Source organism: Natator depressus, chromosome 1, assembly GCF_965152275.1.
Source record: "Natator depressus isolate rNatDep1 chromosome 1, rNatDep2.hap1, whole genome shotgun sequence".
NCBI classification, from domain to species: Eukaryota; Metazoa; Chordata; order Testudines; family Cheloniidae; genus Natator; species Natator depressus.
This window is the reverse complement of record NC_134234.1, coordinates 4,458,932-4,471,810: the sequence shown is the minus strand read 5'-3', so window position 1 is coordinate 4,471,810 and position 12,879 is coordinate 4,458,932. Positions and strand designations below refer to the sequence as shown.

Sequence of the window (12,879 nt, the reverse complement as noted above, 5' to 3'; positions counted from 1 at the left end):
TCGGAATCCATTCCATACCCCTAATAATTTTTGTTGTCCTTTACTGAGCTTTTTCCAATTCCAGTATATCTTTTTTGAGATGGGGAGACCACAGCTACATGCAGTATAAGAGATGTGGGTGGACCATGGATTTATATAGAGGCAATATATTTTCTGTCCTATTATCCCTTTCTTGATTATTCCCAACATTCTGTTCACCTTTTTGACTGCCGCTGCGCATTGAGTGAACCTTTTCTGAGAACTATCCACAATGACTCCAAGCTATCTTTCTTGAGTGATAACAGCTAATTTAGACCCCATCATTTCATATGTATAGTTGGGATTATGCTTTCCACTGTGCATTACTTTGCGTTTATCAACATTAAATTCCATCTGACATTTGGTTGCCCAGTCACCAAATCCTTTGGTAGCTCTTTGCAGGCTGCCTGGGTCTTAACTATCTTTAGTAATTTTGTATCATCTGCAAATTTTGCCACCTCACTGTTTGCCCCTTTTTCCAGATCATTTATGAATATGTTGAATAGGACTGGTCCCAGTACAGAGTCTTCGGGGACACCGATATTTACTACTCTCCATTATGAAAACTGACCATTTATACCTACCTTTTGTTTCCTATCTTTTAACCAGTTACAGATCCATGAGAGCACCCCCCCTCTTGTCCCTTGGCAGCTTACTTTGCTTAAGAGCCTTTGGTGAGGGACCTTGTCAAAGATTTTTTATACTATATCCACTGGATCCAGTTTCTCCACATTTGTTGACCCCCTCAAAGAATTCTTGTAGATTGGTGAGGCATGATTTCCCTTTACAAAAACCATGTTGACTCTTCCGCAACAGATCATGTTCATTTATATGTCTGACAATATTGTTCTTTATTATACTTTCAACCAGTTTGCCCGGTACTGAAATCAGGCTTACATCTGTGAGAGATGAAGCAAGATGCAGGACAACTAAAGAGCTCATGGCAGAAATCCTGAGCCAAAGATGATTTATTGGGACAAATGTTTCCTAAGGTCTTGAGGTCTAATGGTGTGAAAGGCAAAGCATTTACAACCTCTTGAGAAGAACCAGCATTCCATATGGTATAGAAACTATTTAATGGAGTTTGCCTTCTCACAAGGGCTGATTTGACTATACCTCAGTGAAAGCAAATTTCTGTTTATTTTTCAGAGAAAATTACTTGGACTAAGACTAAATTGCCCACCTTTAAGAAGGGGAGAATACTGAGAGCTCTTAAAGAAATAGGTTTCCACAGTTAAGATATGCATTATCACTTGATCTTGACACTTGTCCGTTATCATCCTGCATCTCATCTTCAGTTTTTGTTTCAGAGTATTGAACGGATGGGGATGAAACACCTTTCAGAGACAACGAAGGAGCCAGATACCCCTTCCATCAAGCCAGGTTACCTTTTTTCTCCCTGAAACTCCTGAAGTAGTCTGTGTAGGCTCTGGAGCCCTTTTTAAAAAATGGTGTCACATTAGCTATCCTCCAGTCATCTGGTACAAAAGCTGATTTAAATGACAGGTTACAGACTACAGTTTAGTAATTCTGCAATTTCATCTTTGAGTTCCTTCATAACTCTTGGGTGAATCCCACCTGGTCCTGGTGACTTATTGCTGTTTACTTTATCAATTTGTTCCAAAACCTCCTCTAATGACACCTCAATCTGGGACAGTTCCTCAGATCTGTCACCTAAAAAGAGTGGCTCAGGTTTGGGAATCTCCCTCACATCCTCAACCGTGAAGACTGATGCAAAGAATTCATTTTGTTTCTCCGCAATGGCCTTATCATCCTTGAGTGCTCGTTTAGCAGCTTGATTGCCCGGGGGGCGCACAGATTGTTTAGCTGGCTTCCTGCTTCTGATGTACTTAATTTTTGTGCTATTACTTTTTGAGTCTTTGACATTCTGTCTTGGCCTTCCTAATTACATTTTTACACTTCATTTGCCAATGTTTATACTCCTTTCTATTTTCCTCACTAGTTTCTTGGTTAACATAGACGTCCTTTCCATGTCGAGGAGAGGGCAAACTCTATGAATGAGCTTACATTATACAGATCCCTGAGCAGGAAGGTATAATTTTGGGTTTATATTCCAGTGTGTGGGAGCGAGGGGGAGGAGGGGTTGAGCCTGGGGAGCTGGGAAATTAGCTGATATCTGATGTTTGTACTTGGGTGATAACAGGGCCTGGAGAGGCTGAATCACCAGCAAAGCAGTGTGGAAAAGGGCCAGCTCAGCTGGGTGGTTAGAAAGGCACCACACTTCTTATGGTTCCCAGACTGTACCCCAGGGGTCATAACCTATCACACTCATACTCTCTGGAGCCCAAATTAGGCCCCAAGGCACCTGTAACACAATCATGGGGGAGGGACTGTAGCCTGAACAAAAGACGAAGATATACCAATTGTTTGATTCCTTTATCCCTGTGTTATCAGTGGGGCACACCTACTAAAAATACCACCAAACTGAAATGGTCACAGAGCAACACAGCCTTCAGATTCTGTGGCTGTTCCCTCCTGAAAAGTGGAATACCGTGTGAGATGAACTCCAGGTCATTTGGGCTCTGGGAATGGTAAAGGAATCACACAATAAGAGGAGAATTCCCACGGTACTACTTCCGACGCAGGATAGCACAACCCGTTTCTGTATCGATTTCAGAAAAATCAACACATTATTGAAATGTGATGCTTTCCGGATGCAGAGAGTGGATGCATTATTAGAACAGTTTGAGCTGCCATATATATATATATATATATATATATATATATATATATATATATCCACTTTAGACCTCATAAAGGAATACTGGAAAATATCTTTGATTCCACAATCCTGGGTGAAGAAAGCCTTTTTTCAAGTACTTAGGGCGGCTATGAATTTTCGGAGGCTAATGGACTGGATATTACAACTGCACGGGCAGTATTCAGTGGTGTGCTGCTACGAGCGATTGAAAATGGTTGTTGTCCCGTATCTTCTGGCAGCATTCCCACACATAGTGCAGATTCCTATACAGAAAGGAAAACATCGTCAACTGCTTGGCTGAACAGTCTGCAAGACTCAGTTGGCCCTTACAATCTGAGCCCCCTGTGTCAGTGAATCATTTCTTCACTCCCGGGGGAGGCTCTCAAGCTGAAGTTCTCCAGGGTCTATTTTCTGTTTGTCCCACTGCTCATGGAGCTGAGGGAATTGTCTGGGAGGCCTTCCAACCTGAGAGTCTGTAGGGACTGTTCAGGGGAATCATAAAGGTTGCTGTCCTGTATGGCGAGTGTCAGACATGAGATTTATACATTGATTCTCAGGGCTCTGCCTTCCTGTCTCAATAAGGATATTTCCTCTCTCTGCTGAGCAGGATTTTGGTGAGTTGGCTGTTTCTGCATTAAAGTTAGTGCTAAGGGCTCAGGAAGGATACAGGGTTCAAGTCAAGAACCATTTGGGCAGGAATTCACCAGCACGGCAACTTGAACTGTTTAGTATTGTCAGAAACACCAAAGGATTTACCTGGTGAAATGTAAAAAAGGATTTACCTGGAACTAGAAATGTACTAGAAATTATTTAGATAAATATTTGTTTTTAAGATCAGTTCCTTGTCTTGGAATTAATTGAATTGGTATTGGAATTAATTGATAAACTTAAGAGTAACAAGTCACCAGGACCAGATGGCATTCACCCAAGAGTTCTGAAAGAACTCAAATGTGAAATTGCGGAACTATTAACTATGGTTTGTAACCTGTCCTTTAAATCAGCTTCTGCACCCAATGACTGGAAGATAGCTAATGTAACGCCAATATTTAAGAAGGGCTCTAGATGTGATCTTGGCAATTACAGACTGGTAAGTCTAACCTCAGTGCCGGGCAAATTAGTTGAAACAATAGTAAAGAATAAAATTGTCAGACACATAGATGAACATAAATTGTTGGGCAAAAGTCAGCATGGTTTCTGTAAAGGGAAATCACATCTTACTAATCTATTACAGTTCTGTGAAGGGGTCAACAAACATGTGGACAAGGGGGATCCAGTGAATATAGTGTACTTAGATTTCCATAAAGTCTTTGTCAAGGTCGCTCACCAAAGGCTCTTAGATAAATTAAGTTATCATGGGATAAGAGAGAAGATCCTTTCACGGATTGAGAACTGGTTAAAAGACAGGGAACAAAGGGTAGGAATAAATGGTAAATTTTCAGAATGGAGAGGGGTAACCAGTGGTGTTCCCCAAGGGTCAGTCCTGGGACCAATCCTATTCAAATTATTCATAAATGATCTGGAGAAAGGGGTAAGCAGTGAGGTGGCAAAGTTTGCAGATGATACTAAACTGCTCAAGATAGTTAAGACCAAAGCAAACTGTGAAGAACTTCAAAAAGATCTCACAAAACTAAGTGATTTGGGCAACAAAATGGCAAATAAAATTTAATGTGGATAAATTTAAAGTAATGCACATTGGAAAAAATAACCCCAACTATACATATAATATGATGGGGGCTAATTTTGCTACAACTAGTCAGGAAAAAGATCTTGGATTCATCGTTCTCTGAAGATGTCCATGCAGTGTGCAGTGGCAGTCAAAAAAGCAAACTATATGTTAAGAATCATTAAGAAAGGGATAGAGAATAAGTCAGATAATATCTTATTGCCCTTTTATAAATCCATGGTATGCTCACATCTTGAATACTGTGTACAGATGTGGTCTCCTCATCTCAAAAAAGATATACTGGCATTAGAAAAGGTTCAGAGAAAGGCAACTAAAATGATTTGTTAGTCTTTATGGTGCCACAAGTACTCCTGTTCTTTTTTTAAAATGATTAGGGGTTTGGAACGGGTCTCATATGAGGAGAGATTAAAGAGGCTAGGACTTTTCAGCTTGGAAAAGAGGAGACTAAGGGGAGATATGATAAAGGTATATACAATCATGAGTGGTGTGGAGAAAGTGAATAAGGAAAAGTTATTTTACTTGTTCCCATAATATAAAAACTAGGGGCCACCAATTGAAATTAATGGACAGCAGGTTTAAAACAAATAAAAGGAAGTTCTTCTTCACTCAGCGCACAGTCAACCTGTGGAACTCCTTGCCTGAGGAGGTTGTGAAGGCTAGGACTATAACAGGGTTTAGAAGAGAACTTAATAAATTCATGGAGGTTAAGTCCATTAATGGCTATTAGCCAGGATGGGTAAGGAATGGTGTCCCTAGCCTCTGTCTGTCAGAGGGTGGTGATGGATGGCAGGAGAGAGATCACATGATCATTACCTGTTAGGGTCACTCCCTCTGGGGCACCTGACATTGGCCACGGTCAGTACACAGGATACTGGGCTGGATGGACCTTTGGTCTGACCCAGTACGGCCATTCTTATGTTCTTTTGTTCTTATGTGTCTGACTGTGTCCTTCTACCTGTCTCAGTAGCTTGCTTTTTTGGTTTTATGTGGCTTTTCCTCTGATTCAGTCAAGTTTTCCAATTTAGCAACTTTACTGCCCTGTTAGAAGGTGGAGCCAAACCCTCTGCAGCGGGTATCTGTGTTACCAGAGGGTTCGCAACAAGAATGGGTCACACACTGGCCAGATTCTGCTCTCACATTCTGCCTTCAGTGGGTCACTCCAGATTGACACTAACATCCCAGAAAGCAAAATCAGGACCCGGGTGTTTTGGAATCCCTGTCTTTCCTTCCTGGTCTCAGAATGTCACAAAAACTGAGGGTTTACTTCAGACACTTTCAGCACCCTAACAGAGTAGTGCTCTCTGTAGCAGGACCTGAAGCCGTGATTTCACAGCTCAGAGCTGAAAGTTAAACACTGAGGGTGAAATCTTGGTCCCATTGAGATCAGCTCTCAACACGGTCAGGAGTTCAGCCTGAATCTACATGTGGGGATGTAAATAAATGGCCTGATTTACAGTGGCCATGACTCTCCAACGACTTCAACTGCAGTTGTCTCATGGCCTCTAAGGACGGGTGAGCTCGTTTGCACTAAAGAAGAACTGACAGGAGAGTTGCTAAAATATCTGACTCAGGGGCTTAGAGGTTTAGAACTCCTAGGATAACAATTTTTTTTCAGGGAGGGAGACGGGTCTGGTCTCCTTGTACCCCAGCATCTCTGCATCTGGAGAGAACAAGAAGCCCCAGAAGGCAGTAAAAAGAACAGCATGTTTATGGTTTAGAGGAAACCAGACGGTGTTGGAAATCTCAATGGGGAGAGTCCAGGAATGCACAGTGTGTGTGTGTGTGTGTGTGTGTGTGTGTGTGTGTGTGTGTGTGTGTGTGTGTGTGTTTGCGCGTGGGTGCGGAATGTGCAGCATCCAGATCACAGTTGTGCGGAGTCCTGAAACTGGGTGAAATAGGGAATGGACATCCTGCCTCATGCACAGAGCAAAGAGGCGTAACGAGGCCTACCGTGGCAGGGGGTGTCTCAGACTGTAACGTAATGTGGACCACACTGTAGCAGATTTTCTCTGACACCATCCCCAATCTGGAACCTCCCTCCTCATATGAGCAGCCCCACTAGAGCCTCGTGGTTACGTCAGCAATTGCCAAGATGGAAAAACAGCCTCAGGAAGGTGTGTTTGGGTTTCCAGCGGGCTGCAATATGTTAAAGCTCTGTGTCATTTTGAGAAAGAGTTACTCACAATGGCTCCTTTTAGTCTCCATGTCCTGGCTCCCTCCCGCCAGGTCTGTCCCTCTCTTCTTCCCTGCACAGGTTGAGCTGCTGCTGGGGTTCCCATCACCCCCAGAAAGGCAGTTCAGGCTGATCTCCCCCTTTTCCCCAGTGCAGGCAGACACTGACTGTAACCTCCTCTGAGGAGGTATTTCTATGAGCTGGTGCTGTGGGATCTAGCACCTGGTTTTGATTCTGAGCGAGGGACATCACTGTGTGACAGAGCTGGAAGTTATGGGGGTTGGGGAATCTACATGGACAAGTGGCCAGCACTGCGGGGTTCTGGGATATGGAGCGGGATATAAATGGGCAGGCGGGTAGCACTGAGCGCTGTGGAGGCGGGGAACCGGGTGTTCATGGACAGATGGGCAATGCTGTGTGTTGTGAGGGCAGGGAGGGACGTGTACACAGAGAAGCAGGCAGTGATAAGATGTGTGGAGGCAGACAGGGGCGCTGGGTTTGTGGGGGTAGGGAGTGCATGTACCTGGAGTGGTGGGCAGCGCTGCTGAAATTGAATTTGTCTTTCTAATTGTTGGTCCAAGGCCAGTGCTGGGATCTTTCCTGGTCCAATGTGCATTTGGGCTGGTCTCAGGGTCTCTTTCCCATGGCAAGCCACTGAACTGCAGCCTGGATGTCACAACCTTTGCTCAGCGTTTGTTTCCAGGTGTTCTCGGTGTTGTTGTTGTTATGTAACTTCAGGCCTTTCGCCGGTGGAAAGAACCATTGATCTTTGGGTGACACTGCACCCCGTATTCTTCATAGAGATATAATTATGATATGATTATGGCAAAATTATCATGCATTTTGTGCAAGACAGGTCTTGTAAGATGTCATTGGAAAAGTTATGATTTTCTGAATACACTTATCCTACTGGTGTGAACTTATCGTTTTTGGATATGAATTTATGAATATTGACTATGTATCTGTACTTCAAATATAGTTACACCTGGGTACTGCCCACTAGGCAAGATGCTGGTTGGGAAGGGCCTATTCAGGGCAATGAGCCATTAGGGAGAACAATAGGTCTGAGGAGAAACTTAGAAACTTACCTTCCACCTGGTGAGCCTTCCTGAGAACAGCCTTTAAGAAATGGATGCTATGACTCTACAAGGGCATGTGGCCAGCGCACATAACTCTGCACTCTATCTTGGGGAGTCTATATTTTCCCACAAACTGGTCTGGGAACCAAGTTTTGAAACAAAGGGTTCCTGCCATATGCTAAAGCTATATAAGGCAGGGAGTGACATCTTTGTGGTTCCTTACTCCCCACCCAAGGAGACTCCTGGATACACCTGAGGACAAAAGTCTGAACTGGGAGAAGTGCTGGACCCAGGCTAAAGAGATTTCTAGCCTGTGTATGGAAACCTGAGAAACCCAAGCTGCAAAGCAAATGCAGCTTGTGCCTTGAGAATGTGCCAGACTGCTTGTATCATCAATCAGGTTGATACACTGCTAAGTCATAGTCAATCTAACTATTGTGTTAAGCTTAGTTTGTGTTATTTATTATTTGCTAGGTAATCTGCTTTGATCTGTTTGCTATCCCTTATAATAACTTAAAAACTATCTGTTGTAGTTAAAAAAACTTGCTTTATGATTTAATCTAACCCCAGTATGCTGTTAAGTGAAACGTCTAGGGATAAAATCTCAGCTTGGTTACCACAAGTTTACACTGTGCTCCCCACATTGAGGGAGGAATGAACTGGGTAACAAATTCATAGTGGTTGCAGTTTGGACCATGGCAGGATGGTACAGCTCTGGGCTTCTAGGCTAGGGAGCTGGTGGCTATTTTGGCTGCAGCCTCTCTATTGTTGGTTCATGCAGTGGCTGGTCAAAGAGCCTGCACGTAACTGCAGTTTGGTGTGTCCCTCCCTGTGTGAATGCTGCTGAAGGTGTAGGACCAGGAGTCGGTCTGCAGCTTGTCACAGCAGCGCTTTGAGAGAGGGAGCCCTGGCTGGTGAGTCAGAGGGCTCAGTGGTACCCAAGTTCCAGGTGTCACCCTGGGGGGAACCCGTCACACTTTGCTCCTCAGCTGCTTCAATCTCCCATAATACTCTGACACCCCCTTTCCGAACTCTCCTTCCCCATCCCAGGCTGCTTCGATTCCAACAGCACTCTGGTTGCTAGTGTCTTCTCCATGCTCCCAAGTCATCCCTGGCTCCCACAATCTCCCAGCTGCCCCATGGTCCCCACAGCTCTTCCCCTGCAGAGGGTGAGGTGCCTCCCATCAGGACTGCTCCCTCGGCTGGTGGGGCGGTGGGGAGATCAGTGCTTGTCTCTTATCAGTGAGAAATCTCACGAGTGGCAAATGCCAAGGCATGCACCTGTATGGCCTCTCTTGTTACATCCTTACACAGTGTGTGGTGTTTCAAGGACTGCTACACAGGAATAACTCACAAACTGAGAAGTATGCACATTATAAAGTGAGAGCGGGCAACTCTGGGACATGTGATGGCCTAGATCAATACAGCTGCCATGTGCAGGAACCACTGGTAGGTGATTGAAACAGTGGGCCGCTGGCACACAAACGTTAAACCCAGGATACTCTGGGACCATTTACTAGCGGGTTCTGTTACTCATTCATGGTGATGGTTGCACATTCATTCTTCACTGCAGACACTTTATGGGCTCAAGTCGTTATTTTTCTCACCTAAAACGTTCATCCATGCAGTGCCTCACATGATCCTCAGCTTTGTGATATACACACCTATTTTAATATTCCCAAGGTGCTGCAGTCATGTGAGAAATTCTCCCAATAGAGCTAAATTGAATATGGTCACGAACAGAAAAAAATGATTAATTACTCTCACCTTTTTAAAAAAAATGTATGCCTTATTTCCAGTCAGAATTTATTTCACTCAACTTCCAGCCCTTGGAACTTTTTACACCTCTGAATGGTAGGCTGAAAAGCCTGTTATGAAATACTAGTACTCCATATAGGTCCTTACAGACAGTTTTCAAGTCACCCGTAATGATCTTTGTTAAACTAAAAAAACTGAGATTTTTTGAGTCTATCACTATAATACAGGGTTTCTAATCTTATTATAATTCTTGTGACCTGCACCAATGACAGAGGTAAAATATCTTCTTTACCTCTCCTTGAGATTCCCCTGGTTATCATGCAAAGATCAAATTGGCTCTTTTGGCCATATGGTCACACTGGGAGGTCAGGTTAAGCTAATTCTCCTTTCATGCCCCCAAATCTTGTTCAGAGTCATTACTTTTCCTACTATAGTACCCCAGCATGTATGCATCAGCTATATTCTTCGTTCCTAGATGTAGATGTCTGAATAGCTATATTAGAATATATGTTGTATGATTTGACTGAGTTTACCAACCAGTCCAGATGGCTCTGAATCAGTGACCTGTCCTCTTCATTATTTACAATTCCCCAAATTTGGTGTCATCTGAAAACTTCACTGATATTCAGGCATGTGAAGGGTTAGGAGTTGAGTTGCAGACACTTGTCTCTGCTTACACTTGTCACTTAACACCTGTAATTTACATCTGAGACAGAGCTGGTTGCCAGCAAGAAAGTGTCTCACCAAATAAATCAAGGGAAGTAACAGAGGTGCAGGCCTGTACCCCTAAATACCAAGACCCTTGTGCCCTTTGCACCCATTCTTTTGAGCACAAAGTCATAGCCCAGCATGATAGTGTCTGTTTCATAAGAACAGAAGAATGGCCATACTGGGTCAGGTCCATCTAGCCCAGCGTCCTGTCTTCTGACAGTGACCAATGCCAGATGCCCCAGAGGGAATGAACAGAACAGGGAATCACCCAGTGATCCATCCCCTGTCGCCCATTCCCAGCTTCTGGCAAACAGAGGCTACAAACACCATCCCTGCCCATCCTGGCTAATAGCCCTTGATGGACCTATCCTCCATGCACTTATCTAGTTCTTTTTTTAACCATGTTATAGTCTTGGCAGAACGTTCCATGGGGAAACTTGGTTCCTTTACAAGATACGAATTTGAGCATGGATCAGACGTATTTTCTATCTAGTCCAGTGTCCTCTCTCTGACAGTGACAGCCCCAGGAGCTGCAGAAGAAGGTGTAAGGAAACAGCAGTAGGTGGATGGGGGGATGACCTAATGGTCCTGACAGTGTCACCCTAATGGCTAACAACTAGAGATTGACTTGTGCCCTGAAACATATGGGCATATAGCCTTTCCATAATGTTTATTTATCTGTAAGAATAGTAACTGGATCGTCTCACTACCTCTGTAAATGTCCAAACGCTTCCTGATTCTTGCTTAGCCCGTGGCGACAACTACTTTAGGAAAGCAATTCCTCATTAGGCATAAACTGAGGAAAGTATTCTTTTTGAATCACTTTTGAATTTGCTACATTTCAAGTTAATTGAATGTTCTCTTGATCTTGTATTATGAGAAAGGGAAAACAGATTCTTGACCTACTCTCTACCAGTCAGTGTTTTCTAGGCTTTTCTCATGTCTCCTCTTATTCCTGTCGTGTGTAAAGGTAATGATCCCAGGCTTTTCAACCTCTCTCCATAGGAGAGTTTCCCCGGGCCATTGATCATTCTCATTGGCCTTCCCTGAACTCCTCTAGTTCTGCAATATCCTGTGTGAGAAGTACTACACAGCCCAGTACTACACAGAGGAGTCCAGAGGAGGGTGAAACATTGACTGACTGATCTCATGGCATTGTATTTTCTGTATGCTGTCCCATCCCACTCCTCCTGGATCCCAGTGTTTTGCTTAGTTTCTGTCTGTGCTTGTGTTCTGAAAAGGGTTTCACAGAGCTGTGTACCATGACACCCAGATTTTTGTTTGGAGGCCATACTGTTCAATCAGAACTCGGTAAGGTGTTTGAGGAGTTCAAGTTTTCCCTCCAAAGGGCACAAAAGTTGCAGTTACTTACACTTCGTTTGGCTTCGTTAGCTCCCTCTGAGGACTTCTCTGCACTTGGCTGTGACCTAAGTATTCTGCTGCCATCTGCAGATGTTACCATGTGACTGTTCACCCCCTTGTAGATTGGTAATAACTATAAAATATTTGCTGTGCTATTTGTTCTAAAGTCTGTAATCCTCTTGCTGTGCTTCTCTTTCTTCACAGGCACTTTAAGCTTTTCTGAGCCCAATCGATGCATTGAACATCTCATGGCAGTTTTCAACCTGACCCCCTCTGACTCTTCAACATTCATCCTTACAGGCATCCCTGGCCTGGAACCTGCCCATCTCTGGATTTCCATCCCTTTCTCCATGTTCTACATTATGGGACTCTTGGGAAATTTCATAGTTCTCTTTGTTGTATGGAAAGAGCAGACCCTGCACAAGCCGATGTACCTGCTGCTCTGCATGCTGGCGCTCACAGACATCAGCATGTCTACCTCCGTCATGCCGAAAGCGCTGTGTATATTTTGGTTCAATTTGAAAGGCATTACTGTGGGTGGCTGCCTCACCCAGATGTTCTTCCTTCACGCAGTTTCTACTATGCAGTCAGCTGTCCTCGTGACAATGGCCTTCGATCGCTACGTTGCCATATGTAACCCTCTGAGATATGCCACGATCCTCACCAGTGTTGAAATAGCTAAGCTAGGGCTCGTGGGTTTGACGAGAGCTGTTCTCATCATTCTGCCCCTACCCCTGCTCCTGAGCAGGCAGCCATTCTGTGCCAACCACATTATCCCCCATACTTACTGCGAGCACATGGCTGTGGTGAAGATGTCGTGTGGGGACATCACAATCAACAGGACTTATGGCTTGGTGATGGCCTTTGTAATCATTGGGTTCGACCTGACACTCATTGCCCTGTCCTATGGTCTGATCATCAGGGCCGTCCTCCGAATATCCTGCAAGAAAGCCCACCAGAAAGCCCTCAATACCTGCACAGCCCACATGTGTGTGATGCTGACATCTTATACTCCCTTCCTCTTCTCCAGTCTGACACACCGATTCAGTCAGGGCTTCTCTCCCCATGTTCACATCATCTTGGCCAACCTCTATCTACTTGTCCCCCCCATGCTCAACCCTATCATTTATGGGGTCAAAACCAAAGAGCTTCATGCCAAAGTGTTCAAATATGCCTGAAGAATGTGATCACTGGGGACTATTGACTTTAAACCTGTGTGACTAGAGGGGAAAGGATATCTCCTTGTTAATCACGGGTGCTCTCTTCTAGTTTCGCTGAGCTCAGCATTGTGGGATTTCACAGTCTGAGAAGTTCGTCTCATCTAATGTTTTATCACTCCGTCATCAAGCACTGATCTCTCGATGGCTGATCT

At 44.2% G+C, this 12,879-nt stretch overlaps 1 protein-coding gene across 1 annotated transcript; it reads left to right on the top strand.

The window, feature by feature from the left end:
* Positions 1–11,755: 11,755 nt before the first annotated feature.
* On the top strand, positions 11,756–12,685 carry LOC141975767 (olfactory receptor 52P1-like). Its single transcript, XM_074936440.1, has one exon. The coding sequence runs from the start codon at positions 11,756–11,758 to the stop codon at positions 12,683–12,685; it is 930 nt and encodes a 309-aa protein (XP_074792541.1).
* Positions 12,686–12,879: the final 194 nt, after the last annotated feature.

Excerpts from the sequence above, each read along its gene's own strand:
- LOC141975767 (XM_074936440.1), top strand. The coding sequence starts at position 11,756 with ATGGCAGTTTTCAACCTGACCCCCTCTGACTCTTCAACATTCATCCTT.